This window comes from Mastomys coucha, unplaced genomic scaffold (assembly GCF_008632895.1).
Source record: "Mastomys coucha isolate ucsf_1 unplaced genomic scaffold, UCSF_Mcou_1 pScaffold1, whole genome shotgun sequence".
Taxonomy (NCBI): Eukaryota; Metazoa; Chordata; class Mammalia; order Rodentia; family Muridae; genus Mastomys; species Mastomys coucha.
The window spans coordinates 57,358,566-57,374,220 of NW_022196891.1; the positions used below are offsets into that span (position 1 = coordinate 57,358,566).

The 15,655-nt window shown below is 45.4% G+C and overlaps 1 protein-coding gene across 2 annotated transcripts in view; it reads right to left on the bottom strand.

Moving 5' to 3' along the window:
* Window positions 1–5,507: 5,507 nt before the first annotated feature.
* Window positions 5,508–15,655, bottom strand: part of Tnn (tenascin N) — a 69,167-nt gene continuing 59,019 nt past the window's right edge. For both annotated transcript variants that reach the window (XM_031342207.1, XM_031342209.1), the window contains 2 exons: window positions 8,891–9,054; window positions 5,508–6,635 (listed from right to left, as the gene is read on the bottom strand). In XM_031342207.1, coding sequence (XP_031198067.1) covers window positions 6,495–6,635; window positions 8,891–9,054 — 305 coding nt within the window. In that variant the 3' untranslated portion in view covers window positions 5,508–6,494. The remainder of the gene's footprint in view (window positions 6,636–8,890; window positions 9,055–15,655) is intronic.

The window sequence follows — 15,655 nt, forward strand, 5'->3', positions numbered from 1 at the left end:
CCTGGGAAAGGAGATATTGTAAATAAGAAAACATCTAATAAAAAAAAAGAGTCATTAATGAAGGAAAATCATGGTTTGTGTTCTAGAAATCAAAGGACAAACTTCTGGAGGAAGGCATGGAATTACCCACACTCCTTGTCTTTCACTAGCCTTTCTCTCTCTTCCATTCATGAGCTGTCATAATACTCTTGACTATTCATAGAAAACCAGCCTTACAACTAGCTGTTCATATACTCCTCATGAGGAAAAAGAAGACGCAAAAGTTTTGAATGCCGCTCGCTATAAAGCCTTAAGATCCAAACAAGCGACCTTGCCACCTCGGCCGGCCTGGCCACTCCTTAGAGGCATTCATTATCACATGTGAGTCCTGCATCACAAGTAAAGAAAATGAGGCCACGAGAGAAGAAGCCAGTGTACGCAGGCTTGGGGTGGAGACCACACTCCTCTTCCAGGAGCTTCACAGGTCTGGGCATAAGTCTGTAAGCATCCAAATGGCCTCTCCATGTGTTCCCCAGCAAGCCCCGCTTCCTCGGCCTCCTCTAATTAAAGCTGATTCTCTTTACTGGTCAAAAAAAAAAAAAAACTGCATTATTTTCCTTTAAATTTACAGTTCTGGGCTGGGAGAGCTGGCTGAGAGGTTAAGAGCACTTGCTGTTCGTGCAAAGGTCTCAGGTTTGGTTCCCAGGCCCACATAGCAGCTCACAACCGTCTGTAACTCCAGTTTCAGGGGATCCAACATTCTCTTCTAGCCTCTATGGGCACCAAGCATGTACTGGCGTACATACATAAACAAAGACAAAAACACCTGGGCATATAAAATCAAATAAGTAATTCTAAAATAAATCTTTTTTTAAAAAGTTAAAAAGCTGGCAAGTCAAATATAGTAATAACTAAAGTTTAAAGGCTTCAGAACAATTCTTTGCTGTCTTTACATATAATTACACAGAAGTTTATCTTCTATAAAAGAGTAGGGGTTTATGACCTAACCTGGGAACCTTACTTATTTATTTAACACTGGAGTTGGAACTTAAAGTGTCCTCAGAAACAATCCACTCACAGGAGCATCTTAGGAAGAGTTCTGAAACATCCGTGGAACTTTCTACCCACTGATCAGCCCGGTACACAGTGATAGAGGCGTTGCTGGTTAGACACAGCCAAGAATGAACTAGGCCACCTCTTCCAGGGAATGCCTGCTCACATGTGTTAATACAGGAAAAGCACTGCCTGAGAAACCAATCCACTAAGTGCAGGTTGGAGGCTGACCAGACCCCACTGGCTGACTCTCAAGACAGTGTTCCCCAGAAAGGAACAGAAGTGGGGACCCCTCCGGAACGTCCCTTTGTGGAGGAGAGTGGCTCTTGATGAGACAACACTGCCATCTACTGGCAAGAGTGGGTCTAGCAGGCCGCTTGCCCCGCGCTTCAGGCTCCAACCTAGTTGATTGGCTCCCTTCAACTCTGTTGATTCTCTCCTTGACCCTGGTGGAAGGCTTGAAGTAGTGAAGACTTGTAAGGTTTTCATAAATGGGGGGACCTTTTCTAGTAACTAAGTTTCACCAGCAGCTTTTCACTGTCTTTTCTTCTAATTCTTTGCATGCCTCCTTGACTGCATACTCTCTCTTTGCACAGCCCACACCTGAATTGTGTGTGTGTGTGTGTCTATCTGTCTCTGTCTCTGACTCTCTCTTTCTGTTTTATTCTCTTTCTCTCTTCCTCCCCCTCTCTCACTCTCCACTACAGTATATTCTACCTTCTGTAATCCTTGAATCCCCAATAACTGTAAGTTATAAAACAGAACACTCGAACTCGACTAACACAAATGCCAAGCCATCTCCAGAGGAAGCAGCCGTGACACCTAAGCATCTTCAAGCTCTGTGGTCACCGGCTGGCTTCTGAAGCCGGTCCTCCTGCAGTCCTGCTGATTCTATAGATCTCTTTCTGACACAGACAAAGGGAATCCCTACCTCTTGGAGAACTATCACAGCAGCTGTGAGCTGGTCAGAGAGCTTCCCCACTTTCCCGAGACCACGCCCCTTGTGGATGGGTAAGGGGCACAGGCAGAAGGAATGACTCCTGACTTTCTGAATCACAGTGGAGTGACTATGGCTGATGAGGATTAACTGTGCACTCCAGAGTAATTCCAAAGTAGGTCTGTGCGTGTTCTCAACACTAAGGTATGATAAATGTCAGAAGTGATGGAGATGCCAGTCACCTGCACTGACCACCTCACGTTGTGCATACATATTGAAATGGCACGCTTTACCTCACAGATATGTGTCAATCAAAGATAGCACAAGGACCGGGAGATTGCTCCGTGGATAAAGTGTTGAGGTAAACGCAGCACACCTGAAGTAAATCCTTATACTCTGGAGACAGAACAAACTGGCTGACTAGACTGGCCACGTCGCTAAGTTCTGGGTTCAGAATGAGAGCCTATCTCAGGAAATGAAGTAGAAAGTAAGCCAAGGGAGACCCAGGGCAAAATCCTCTATACATGCATGTCCACACGTGCTAACACACGTGCACATGCATGAGTGTACACACACACACACACACACACAATTTTCTATGTAGTTTTCAAAATCCCCACTCTGTTGCCCTCTCCAACCTGTCACCAAACTAATATGTCCAAAATACAAGCCTGCAGTGCCACTTCAAGGTTTCGAAGCCTCTGAGAGCTCTCCACTGTTCAAAAGCTTGTGTGAGAACAGTGGCTCTCACCTCTGGGTTGATGTTAGAGGCCCCTAGGGAACTTTGAAAAGCTCAGGTGCGTAGAACTCTCCAGAGACCCACTGGAGTGGGATCTCTGGAGGGGCAATGAGCAGAAAGACACACATCAAAGCTCACGCTGGCTCTGAATGGCACTGTGACCTGACAGCCATTGCAGCAACGACCCCCTGCCTGTCCTTCCCATCAACCACTGAGAAGCCACTTTGCCTCCCTCATGCTGTCCATGCGCAGCCTGACTCTCTCAGGTGTCTGGTTGCTCCCCCTCACTGACTCGGTTTGCCTTTCTAGATCTGACACCATCATCACAGCCCCCTAAAGCCTTTCTGATGCAATTAGACAAGCGCTTGTGTGCATGCACACACACACACACACACACACACACACACACACACACACATGCATTCGAGTGCGTATGCACACTTAGTGACTCACTTTTTCCTTAAGCCACCACCATCCTGATTCATTTCGTCTTCTGATAGTTCTAAGAGTTGACCAGGGGCGGCAGTTTGCTTGCTCACCTCTACCTTGTGTATACACAGAGTAGATAACACTTTGGAAACTTTACCACCATTTGTGGGACAAATGCTCTGTTCCTGGCTTCTAGTGTATTCTCACTCCTCAAGTCCCCTTTTCACTTTGGGGCAACCTGAAGCATGGAGTGCCCTCCTTTAAGCTTCAAATTTTTGAGGATCCATAACCTGGCTCTAAGAAAGTGTTTGAATCTCTCTGAAAAGGAGATCTTCCTAGAAACCCATTTCATAGGCCCATAGTCCATGACTGGAATGAACTCCTGGGCAGGCCATGTTAAAGCAAGGGGCAACATGCAGGACTGTTGAGGGCTGGGATGTAGCCCACTCTATAAACACTCTGAAATGAACTTCCCAGATTTCCTTTTCTGCTCAGAGTAAACTATCTGAAGGTCAGCTAAATATTTCTCCATGGCAACAAAGGACCTACATGCAAAAAGATGCTAAAACGGCTTCCATCTCCCACATGGGTCAGTTCAGTGGCCATACTCTGGGGTCAATGAACCTGAGATGGTCATGGTGCCATCTGGTGCCATCAAACCTCCTCCAGAACAGAGACAGTGACTTGGCTATAGATCTACACAGACATAGAGAGGCCAGCGATTTTAGGAGGCATTAGAATGAGTCATAACATCTGAAGAAGAAGTCCACCAATCTAGCCTGTGATGGTTTGAGTAAGAATGGCCCCCTATAGGCTTATATATTTGAAGGGTTGATCATCAGGGAGTGGCACTACTTGTAAAGGATTAGAAGGTGTGGCCTTGTTGAAGTAGGCACAGCCTTATCGGAGGAAGTGTGTCACTGGGGGGGGGGGGGGGGCTTTATGGTTTCAAAGCCCAAGCGAGGTGCGGTATCTCTCTCTTCCTGCTGCCTGTGGAACTCTCTGCTACCTCTCCAGTACCACGTCTGCCTGTGTGCCACCCACGCATCCTGCTGTGACAATAATGGACTAAGACTCTGAAACCGTCAGCCAGCCCCATTTACACGCTTTTCTTTTATAAGAGTTCATGTGGTTATGGTGTCTCTTCACAGCCATAGAACACTGACCAAGACAATGTCTTAAGAATACTTAGGAAGCCTGCTAAAAGTTGAGGGTATTGCTACTGTGGGCCATCTCCCTGGCTCTGGCCTAGTGCTGGGAATTGAACCCTCTGTCCGGGAAGCAGTTTCTTGCTAATAGGTTTGACCTGATCACTAAGAGCCCAAGGACTCTTATTTGCAGAGATGAGGCCCGTTTGTGCAAATAAGTCCTGAGCAGGGGAGAAGAGAATCTGAGGAGAAGATGTGAAGGTAGAAGGTGCTACAGAAGAATGCAAGACAGAGGAGGAAGTTACCTAGGGCTTAAGCCCCAACAAAAGTGTATCAAGACTCAGAGAATCTGTCTCTGAGAATATCTCCTCTGTGAAGGCAGGAAAGCCTTCACAGTGCCCATCTCTGCCATCGCCATCGCCACCTCAGCAGCTCCCCTCAGCAGCAAGCACTCCTTGAAGTTATAAGCTGACATGTCTCTCATTGTCAGTCTCCAACACTAGAGGCCATTTGTTACTTTGTGACCATCTCCACCCCTGGGATAGAAGCATATCTTGTTTATTGTCGGCCTTTATCTAGCATATGTGGAACAAAGTATGAAAGTGAATGCTCTGTTAATTTGGATAGGTTCCGCACTTAGAACAGAACTTGGTACGCGCATTAAGTGTTGAATAAATGAACACATGAACAAAGGACAGTGTACCAGCTCCGTCAGCAGCAGGACTATATGGTTTTTCCGTCTGTTTCCCTAGCAGGCCACCACTTCCTAGATTCATGACTCAATGAACAGTGTGCATGCACTTTTTTAAATGATTAGCCCGGGCACTGAGTGAGCTTCATTTAGCCCACTCACCGTCAGATCCAGCCATTGCCGTGGCCTTGCTCGATGTCTTTGCCTGGGTAGGGGTGGGAAATCCTGAACACCTGAAAGGTTGACACACGTGGTTTCCAGTGTATGGCTTGGCATGGACCCAGAGGTGAGACCTGAGAAAGCTAAGCAACCATGCACGCACACCCTGGACCAGAGAGGGAAGTGCAGCTTCTAGAACACTTGTCCCCCTTCCCACTCCTATACCTCTGCTGCATTCCAAAGTACATTGGTTTCCATGTCTACCATCACACAGGTAAGCGACCACAGCCAATCAAATTCCAGTAATGCTCAAATTAGCACTTCAGTCATACTTAATTTAAAATTCAAGGAGAAAAAAAATCACACAAGGCATCTTTTTAAAAATCAGATGGTTTATTTTTGTTTTCTTGAGTAGGAATTTAAGTTACTTCAGTGGTCACTGGCTTGGCTACAGAAAACCTTCCAAGATGATACCAGACAGGAAAGAAAGATGATATGAGGAAGCTTCCAGTGTGGGGAGCAGGGAAGGAGGGAGGCTGAGGGTGACGGACTGGGGGAGGGGAGAGGCGTGGAAGTGAGTTGGGGGGAGGGGGGTTAAGGCTGAAGGTACCAGTTGTTTAGAGAGATGGGTTATTGAAAGTTGAAATGACTGCAAACTTATTTACAACCTATGCAGTCTATGAAAGAGCTTATGCAAATGTCTGGAAAAGGGGCAGTTAAAAATAGCAATAAAATGGGAGCTTTGGTCTCCAGAATGCTAGAGACTAGTCAGAACTTAACTATGGCTGCATCGTAGCCCCTTGTTGTCTCTTCATTCTTCATCACACAGGAAGTTTAAAAGGAGTAAGATATAAATGCTTCCTTCAAAAACCAGGAGGTGCAGGAGACAGAAGTAGCAGGCTCAACTCTGACCCCCCAGGGGATCAGAACCTCACTTTGATTTTTTTTTCCTACAAAGATCTGTTATCAGATAGATACAGAGATCTCCACCAATTTCTAAAGATTTCCAATTGGTGGTCTACTGGATGATTCACCTTATTGCCCTAATTCGATACATCTGTCATTAAGGATGGGCTGAAAAACCTTGTGGTCCCAACACTGTGTCCTGTCCATATGTACTGTTCATTTACAACACTGTTGGCTTCCAGGGAACCTCAGTAGAGACGGGCAAACATGCAGATGACATGGAAGGAACCTCTAAAGGTCAAAGTATGATGACATCCTTAGCACTGTGTAGCCAGCAATCTAGGAAGTTAGAGGCAATGAGCATCCCGCAGACTTCAGCTCCCCAGGCTCTACCACCTACCCCGCCCGTCCCAAGCTGCTCTTGTCTCCTGTGAAGACAGCTCAGAGAGGCCTTCAGAACACCCTTGCCTTTCCTCCTAAGGAGCGCTTCTTTCTGCCAGAGAAACGGTCTCTGCTGTAGCCAAAGGGGCGGATCTTCAGCTCCACATAAGGAATGGAGAACTCATGTCCTTTCCATGGCTCCCAGTTCACCCCCTATAAAACAAACAAGCATCAAGAAAAAACATATTTGGGAAAAGAGTAAGATGGTTTGTGGTGGTGGGGAAGATCCTAGAGAACAAGAAATCACTCTGTCTCTGATGGAGGAAGAAAAAGAAGAGGAAGTTCTAGTAGTAATGGGTTATGAGCCAAAATAAGAGGGCCAGATCATGTGCTCGCTCCTGGAATTTCACAAGCCGAGTGGACAGAGGAAGAAACGTCTGTGGTAGGAAGATGGGGTGTGAGCCCAAGATGTAGGGAAGGCCAGAACACAAGGTTGACAAGGGAGTCAACCTAGGCAGGGAGCAGCAAGTCAGCCCTTGCTGTACACTGTTCTTTTCCAAAAAAATAAAAGGCAAAAATAAACATATTAATTAGCCAATTGTGTAAAATCATTTTCAATTTAGACTGTTTAGATATTAGCGCTGGGGTAACAAATGGCCTGCTGAAAACTAAATTTCATTTTATGTCTTTTGACTGGTGAGCACAATAATATTTAATTCACTTAATAACCTTGCAACCTGGCCAATAAAGAGCCCAAGTGACCAATTTTATGTATTTTAATTTGTGAGGTAAATAATAAACAAGAAGCTAAATGGCTTGCAGACCGAGAAAAGCACATTAACCAGATGAATGTCTTTTATTAGCAAATGCAGGGATGGTTTAGGGCATGCTGACTGCTCATTTCAAATATTTGATCTCTGATCACAGGCTTCCCTGGTCGGCCCACATGCTGCCACCATGATTCATTGGGCCAACCTCATTGCCCTAGGGGCAAATTTCTTCTTCCCTTAAAAAAAAAAAACACATAAGGATGGGGAGTCCTGGCTGTGTGGTAAGAACCGAAGTAATAAGAATATACCTGGATTTGAGAAGTGCTAATATTTACAGTAATATTGGTATGTGTGAGTTCTGGGGAGAGGTGGCTTCCTGAAGGCCAGGATCAAGACCTAGGATTGGAAATTAGAGACCCAAGGCAGGTTTATGGAGGACAGGAGATTGACCATGAATAGGAGAAAAGTGTAATTTTCAGGACGCCAGGAGGGGTCACAGATGTCCTGTAGCTGGCAGAGTGTCACCATGATATACGAGGGCCATGGAGGTCACAGAAAGTACAGACAGGAAAGTTTGCAAGAGAGAAGCCCTCACATACACTGAGCCTTGAACACTGTCCTGGCAGAGAGACAAGAACAAGGTGCAGCAGGCTCTTGGTCGCTTGGGTTAAAGTGGACCCAAAGCTGAGTCTGACCCAAAGTCGAACCTGTTTACCTAGTGATCAAGGGACCCAGAGATACAGCTCTGCTATAGTGGAGAGGCAACCAGAAAAGACAACAAAGTGTCTGGTTTTGGGATTTAATGTTTGTGTTCTCCTCAAATTCTGCATATGGAAATTCTACTGGCCCAATTTGGTTGTATTCAGGGGCAGCTCTTGGGGGTGGGGGCACTCATTGAGGAGGTCAGATGGCCTCTGTGTCATGTGAAGATTTATCTAGAAGGTGCCTGTCTCCATGCCAAGTAGCAAGGCTCTATCAAAAATGAATCTGCTGGCACCACAGTCTTGGATTAGGAAACTCTAGAACTGTAAGATATGCAAGTCTGTTTTTAAACCATCTAACCTATGGTAGTTCGTTACCACAACCTGATCTATTGCAGGGTCTGATTATGAATTAGTAAGGTACATTGATAGCTAGGTGTGGTGGTGCACACCTGTAACCCCAACTCTCAGGAGGCTAAGGCAGGAAAATTCAGAGTCCAAGGCCAGCCAAAAGTCTATATAGCAAGAGTCTATATAAACAGATGAACAACAACAACAAAAATTCATCCAGATGTGGCGAAAAGATGCCTATAATAATCCCAGAATTTAAAAGCAAAGTCAGGAGGATCATGAGCTTATGGCTATCCTCAGCTACAAAGCAAGTATGAGGTTAGCCTGGGCTACACAAGACCCACCCTGGCTCAAAAATATTACCAAAAAAAAAAAAAAAAAAAAGCCTAAAAATGAGGTAAGATGGCATGTGATTCACATCGTAGGTGAAGAGTCACCCACATGCAACTGAATAACTGTGTGGTAGTGAGATGCACAACAGGTAGTATTCATCATCTGGTGACACCATGAAGCTGAGGCACAGTCTCCTGACCTGACTGGAAGCTCCAGACAGAGGGGGAGCTAGCACTTTCACCTGGATGGCATCACTTTGGGAGTAGAGACAGGTAAAGTTTATGATAGAAAAGCTGTTAACCTGCCCACTTACCTCACTGTGCTTGGTCTCCCCATATTTGCCATTCGGGTTGGCCAAATGGCAGTTCTTATACCACCAGCCACCATGATGCGTCAGCGCACAGTTGCTGAGGGCAATATCATTATCTCTGTCAAAAGTCGTGAATTTCCATCCATTGTGGTAGGTAAGAGCATCCCCTGTAGGAGAGATAAGAAAGGAGTCAAGATCTATGAGAAAAGAGGCCCCAACATAAAATATCTAGGACCAAAACACCAAAGACCCAGTTGTGAATCACAGGCAGTCACAACTAACTCAGAATGGAACACTGTAGATGAACAGGTTGTCCTTGCTGGCCTGACCCTCAAACACTAGACCTGTTTCTCCATCAACTTCAACAGAATTTTCACTTGGAAGGTCTCACTACCCTGCACTTAATATAAATACTCTGTGTCCTTCTGCATTTACTACAGTGACCATTCTCCCTGCCACCCCTGACCCAAAATCCATGCACTTTGTTTGATAACTTACCCTTGATCTAACCCTACTTTCTCAAATCACCCTTCCTGCCTCTACACAGCGGCCACCCAGGCCACTTTTCATCTCTGAGGGCCTATTTTCACCCAACAACCTTCCCAGCCCCTGTGGGAGTACCCATTTCACCGTCTTAAGTTTAGCAGCCTACCTTCCACCATGGAGAAGACGATTCATACTGTTTGCTGTGCAGGCTTGTCACTGGGCCTCCTATGCCCAACCTCCAACCCCACTGTCTCTACTAGTGTGGTGAGCAGGCACATTTGCCTTCTGCCCTCCATTGTTCAAACCCTCACCTCCCTTACAGTCTAGCTCAACTCTACTATTAAAGAAGATTCTCCTAGTTATCTTCCCTCCATCCCAGCACACGCACATGCACACACACATTCACACCGCACACACCTGAACTTCGAGAGCCCTTCTGGGGACGTATGTACAATTTAATGCTTCATTACATCTTGTCTGGAATCTGCTTTAATTACTTCACTCATATGGCACCTCTTTCCCCTACCACATTCGTCATCCACTTAGAAGTTTACTTGCTTTTTCAGCTCATAAAAGGCAATAAGAGCCCATATCAATCACAAGCTTAATCAAGTTCTCCTCCTGCACCAACGACACTCACATTTACATCTAATTGCTCAAAGGCCTGCAAGGTGGGCTGGGCTCTTATGAATCCCATATGGAAAAACAATCCTGGGGGTTCACCTATAGCAACCTAAGGTCCCAGACACCAAGACTCTGACATTGCCAAGACTCAACTGTTGGTCCTCGGATTCTAAAATGACAATTCTTTTGGAAACAAAGATTCCCTGGGACCTCCTCACTCCCAGAGAGGGTTTTGTTCTTCTAGTAAGTGCAGTCTATGTCTAATAACTTTTGACAATCATTCTGGAGGCAGTCCCCAAAACCTAGAGTCACTGACATTACCTGAGAACCAGCTAAAAATGCAAAGTCTAGGTTTAACCCAGGCATACAGAACTGGAAATACACATAGGGTAGGAGCACGCTATGTGTGCTTCAACAACCCTTCATGTGGTCCTGGCATAGCTGCAGCTTCCTCCGCACACTCATTCACACTTCCTATGATGGGTGAGCCCGTGCTAGGCTCTGGCCATACAAAGCAGAAGAGTTTCCTCTTCTTGAAAACTCTGCTGGGGTGAGTTAGAGCAGGTAGGGGAAGAGTTCAAAGGAGTGAGGACATGACACAGAGGTAACATACACTTAGGAAGTTCAAAGCCCCCAGTTCAGTCTCCAGCATCCCCTACCCCTCTGGAAAATTAATAGCCCCTTCTGCAAAGGGAAGTATGGTGGTTTGAGTGTTTGGTTCATAAGGAGTGGTGCTGTTGGGAGGTGGCCTTGTTGGAGGAAGTGGGGGTGGGCTTTGAAGCTATGCCCAGCGTGGAAGAGCCAGTTTTCTTCTAGCTGCCTTCAGAACAAGATGTAGAACTCACAGCTCCTCCAGTGCCATGCCTGCCTGGATGCTGCCATGCTTCCGGAGATGATGATAATGGACTGAATCTCTGAACCTGTAAGCTAGCCCGAATTAAGTGTTGTCCTTATGAGAGTGCCTTGGTCATGGTGTCTCTTCACAGCAATGGAAACACTAAGACAGGAAGGTAGCAATCTTTCTTTCCAAGTCTGTAAACTCAACAGTGTTCCCTTCATGCCTCACCCAGCAAAGGCAGGATCCTTGGGTGCTTCAACACCAAGATGGCCACGCCTCCATGAGTTTCTTCCAGTCAAAGAAAAAGGCAGGCTGTCCCTTTATTTGTTTACATTTTCTCCTCCCTTCAGATTTCCCACAGACAGTTAACTACAGCTTAAAATAACACTCAATGGCTCCCCTAGTAACATTCTTTTAATAAGCACAGCTTTCTCAGATTGAATAGGAAGTTCCCGGAGCTTATTTTCCAAGACCCAGACAAATGCTTTCTCAAAGATATCTTCACTTATCTAATCTTGGACCCTGGGCTAGAAAAAGGAAGTGAGCTTTGGTGTGTTTGGAACATTTTTATTATTAATTATTATTTATTATTTCTGCATATGGATTTTCTACCTTCGAGAAACTGAAGCCAAATTACTGTTCAGAGTATAGAAAATGACTATGCTCATGAATCAGAAAATAACTGGCCTTAGCTGAGGTATTATTCTGAATCAACGAGTTTATTTTTCCTAAGTAAAACCAAGTTAATCTGGGTATGATGGACACTCCGTAACCCCAGAACTCTGGAAGCTAAGGCATGAGAACTGCAAGTTTGAGGCCAGAAAGGACTACACAGAGGCTCAAAAATAATGAATTAGAAGTTAGGTAAGCCAATGAAGCTTAGACTCCTTCGTATTGGTGTTAGAAGAAACTGCTAATGAACTCTATTCTAAATGCCCTCCCTGGTCTTTGGCTTTGCTGGAAACTGTCCTTCTTAGGTGTGGGTGGGGAGGGTTGTAGAAGACTCATGGAAGGTCTAAACCCACACTCAAGGTATAGCCAATGTCTTAATTGGGGTTTCTATTGCTGTGACAAAACATCATGGCCCAAAAGCAAGTTGGAAAGGAAAGACTTTACTTGGTTTACACTTCCAGATCATAGTCCATCAGTGGACGAACTCAGGACAGGAACTCAAGAAGAGCTGGAACCTGAAGGCAGGAGCTGATGCAGAGGCCATGGAGAGTGCTGCTTACTGGCTTGCTTCCTCTGGCTTGCTCAGCCTTCTTATACATCCCAGGGCCACCAGCCCAGGGATGGCACCACCACAATGAGCTGAACGCTCCCGCATTGATCACTAATTAAGAAAATGCCTTGTAGCTGGATCTCATGGAGGCATTTCCTCAGGAGAGGCTCCTTTCTCTGTGATGACTCCAGCTTGTGTCAAGTTGACACACAAAACCAGCCAGGACAGCCACTGAACTGGTGACTGTCCATCTCAGCAAAATGTCACTCTGAGTCCCACTCTCCTCCAGTGTTTTATAGTGCAGAAAGAATGATAATGATTCTGCAGCCTCCACCTAAGACCTGAGACCAAGAGAAGCCATAAACATCATAGCCCCTGTGAGTCACATTCAGACAAAGGGTTGTGAGACTAGACCTTGAATATCTGCTCCCTGAGACAGAAGGTAGCAAGTAGTGGTGACCATCTAGCTTTTCTTTTTCTCCATGAACTTATTAATTCTTTTTTCTCAAATGCCAGCCTTTAAAAAACACATTTCAAAATATAGGAAACACTGGCTTTGGGTTAAGACAACTCTACATAGACATTGTCATTCCTGGACTACTAAGTGTTGTTAGAGATCCTAAGTCACATTGCAAGTGTCCCCAGGAGGAGAACCCACCCCTTAAGTACCCCAGAATGACTGAGCCCCGTGCAAGAGGGGCATGAGATAAGCTGTAAATAGCTGGGTAGCCCAACGGAAACTCTGGCAGAGTCTATGTTTGCGTTTGTCATCTCTATATAAACATCTCAATGGTAGGACTCACAGGAAAGCCCGTAAGATTCAGCATCAGAAATCTGTTAACATTCTGTTGCCTTGCTGAAGTTTCCTTTGGAAGAAGGAGGAGGAGGGAGAGGAAGAGGAAGAGGAGAGAGAAGGAGGAGAGAGGAGGAGAAGGAAGAAGAGAAGGAGGAAGAAGAGAAGGAGAAGCAGAAAAAGAGAGGAAGAGGAAGAAGGAGGAAGAGGAAGAGGAGCAGAAAAAGAGAGGAAGAGGAGGAGGAGCAGAAGAGGAGAGGAGGAGGAAGAGGAAGAGGAGAAGGGAAAGAAGCAGAAACAAGCAAAAGCAGTATGTCAGTGGGAGTGAGAAGCTATCAGTCCAGCTGGACAATCTGAGGTGGGGACAAGCTTGAAGCCTCACCTTTCCACCAATGCTGTGCTTCTCTGCCGTAATAAAAGCATTTATGAAGCTAGACACAGGGATAGATGGCACTTGTAGAGATAAGGAGACCTTCACCTTCCATTTGAATATCTGTCTTCTACCCTGTACTGCATCATAGCCAGAAGCTTTCTAGATTTTTAAAACCCTCATCTGAACCAAAGCATAGACAAGGAAAGCTAAAATGCCGCTGACCCCACCGTTTTAATGCAGGTCATGAAGGTAGGAGTGACGGTACACCCAGGAAGACTAGATGGCTGCCTAAATGCTATGTGATTTGAGAGTCTCCCAAGGCTTCCTATTAAAAAAAAGACATCCTCCACTGGCTGGCCCTATTGGCCTGAACAACCTTAGAATGGGAATTACCCCCTAGTTACAGTTAAAATGCAAATAAGGTACCTGGGAGGAGAGCCACAGTAATTTAAGAATATGTTGACTCCCTTTCCCATTAGCATCAGCTCATTTGCTGAATTATGTTAACTAGGCTCAGAAAAGGCAATGTTTAATGGTCCAAGAAAGGAAAGGGAAAGAAAAGGACAACCTGAAAAGAGGGGTCTGAATGAAGTCTCAACCAAGAAGCCAGGAAGGACACCAGGTTTGGAGGAAGCAGGAGGCACAGGAGCCGAAGAGAAACACCTGACTTCAAACCTGTCCAGGAAGATCTCGGATATGAGGTATATAAAAACTGAGACTCTAACCTGAGAGAGAAAACCTAAGTCTCACCGAAAGCATGAGAGGTAGTCAGATAGACTACAGGTACACTAAGACTGGAGCAGGAAGAGGTCCAGATAGGAAACTGAGGGCTGGCTTGCAGGTCCTTTATTATTCTAAATGGTTGGGGAGACTGAAGCCATCAGGAATGCAATCTGACCTTATTTAAAGATGAGGTAATAGTCATGCAATGGGCTCTGTCCTCCAAGACAGTGAATTTATGTTATTTTAGTATTAAATTATTGTGATCACCATATGTGATAGTATATTCCTTAATCCCACCACTCAAGAGGTCAGGGCAGAAAGATTACAAATTGCATGCTAGCCTGGGATACATGATCAAAGCCTTTCTTAAAAATAACAGCCATTATCATCATTTAAATCATTCTGTAACTACCCTGATAATCCCATGAAAAAAGATCCACCTGTGTTTCCCAGTTGTATCCAAGCTGCCTCTTCCTCCTTGAATTAAAAAAACAAAACAAAACAAAACAAACAAACAAAAAAACAAAAAAACAGAAAAATCCTCACTGACTGCACTCGTTGGCCTGAGCAACTTTAGAACAGGAGTTATTGCCTAGTCAGAGTGAAAATGTGGATAATGTACCTGGGGAGAGTCAATTAATTTAGAATGTGTTGGCTCCTTCCACTCACTTTGCCAGTAGCCTGACTTTCAAAGCTGACTCCCGTGATTTGTGTGCCATTTGGAATGCATGCCTGCAGCCCATCTCTAGCCCATGCAGCCCATCTCTAGCCCATGCAGCCCATCTCTAGCCCATGCAGCCCATCTCTAGCCCATGCAGCCCATCTCTAGCCCATGCAGCCCATCTCTAGCCCATGCAGCCCATCTCTAGCCCATGCAGCCCATCTCTAGTCCATGCAGCCCATCTCTAGCCCATGCAGCCCATCTCTAGCCCATGCAGCCCATCTCTAGCCCATGCAGCCCATCTCTAACCCATGCAGCCCATCTCTCTCTAGCCCATGCAGACCATCTAAGGAAGGAAAGACAAATCCAAAGCAAAAGGGGCCTTGGTAGCTGTGGTGCCTCTCACTGCAATTATTTTCCCCAGAAACAATTCCTTGCACACCCTTTCCCATGTAATCTCTGCTTAGAATCCTTGGACGGTTCTAACTTGGCCAAGTGCATCCACCTTGGTGACAGGCACCCACCTGCTCTCACAGTCCCTTGTCAAACAAACTCAAGATCTATTCCTATTAAGGTATTAAATGTCCATGAGATGAGACGGAGAAATCCTGCTGGAAATTTCGTTATTCTAAAACTCATTAGAATCTCTTTTCCAGGCTTTGTGCTAGATACTATGATTGAGCAAAATTATATTTTGGTTGTAAGAAAAGAAATTATAGAAATCAAAGAAATTTTCCTGTTGTAGAAAGTATTTAACCTCAATCAGAGGTTTCTACCCCACCTTTGACCAGTCAGTTCTCAGATAAAATACACACAACCTTTTTATTTATAATAAGCCTTATACACTAGCACTGGACAGATATTTACCCTCTATGTTATCGGTATCTACTCTATCAATAACCATAGTAACTTGCCATGTTGCATCTGGGCCACACTTAAGTCCAATCACCAGCCCTCATGGCCATGTATTCATAACTCGCCTACCCCATGGTGCCTCTCTCTCTCCCTCTCCCTCTCCCTCTCCCTCTCCCTCTCCCTCTCCCTCTCC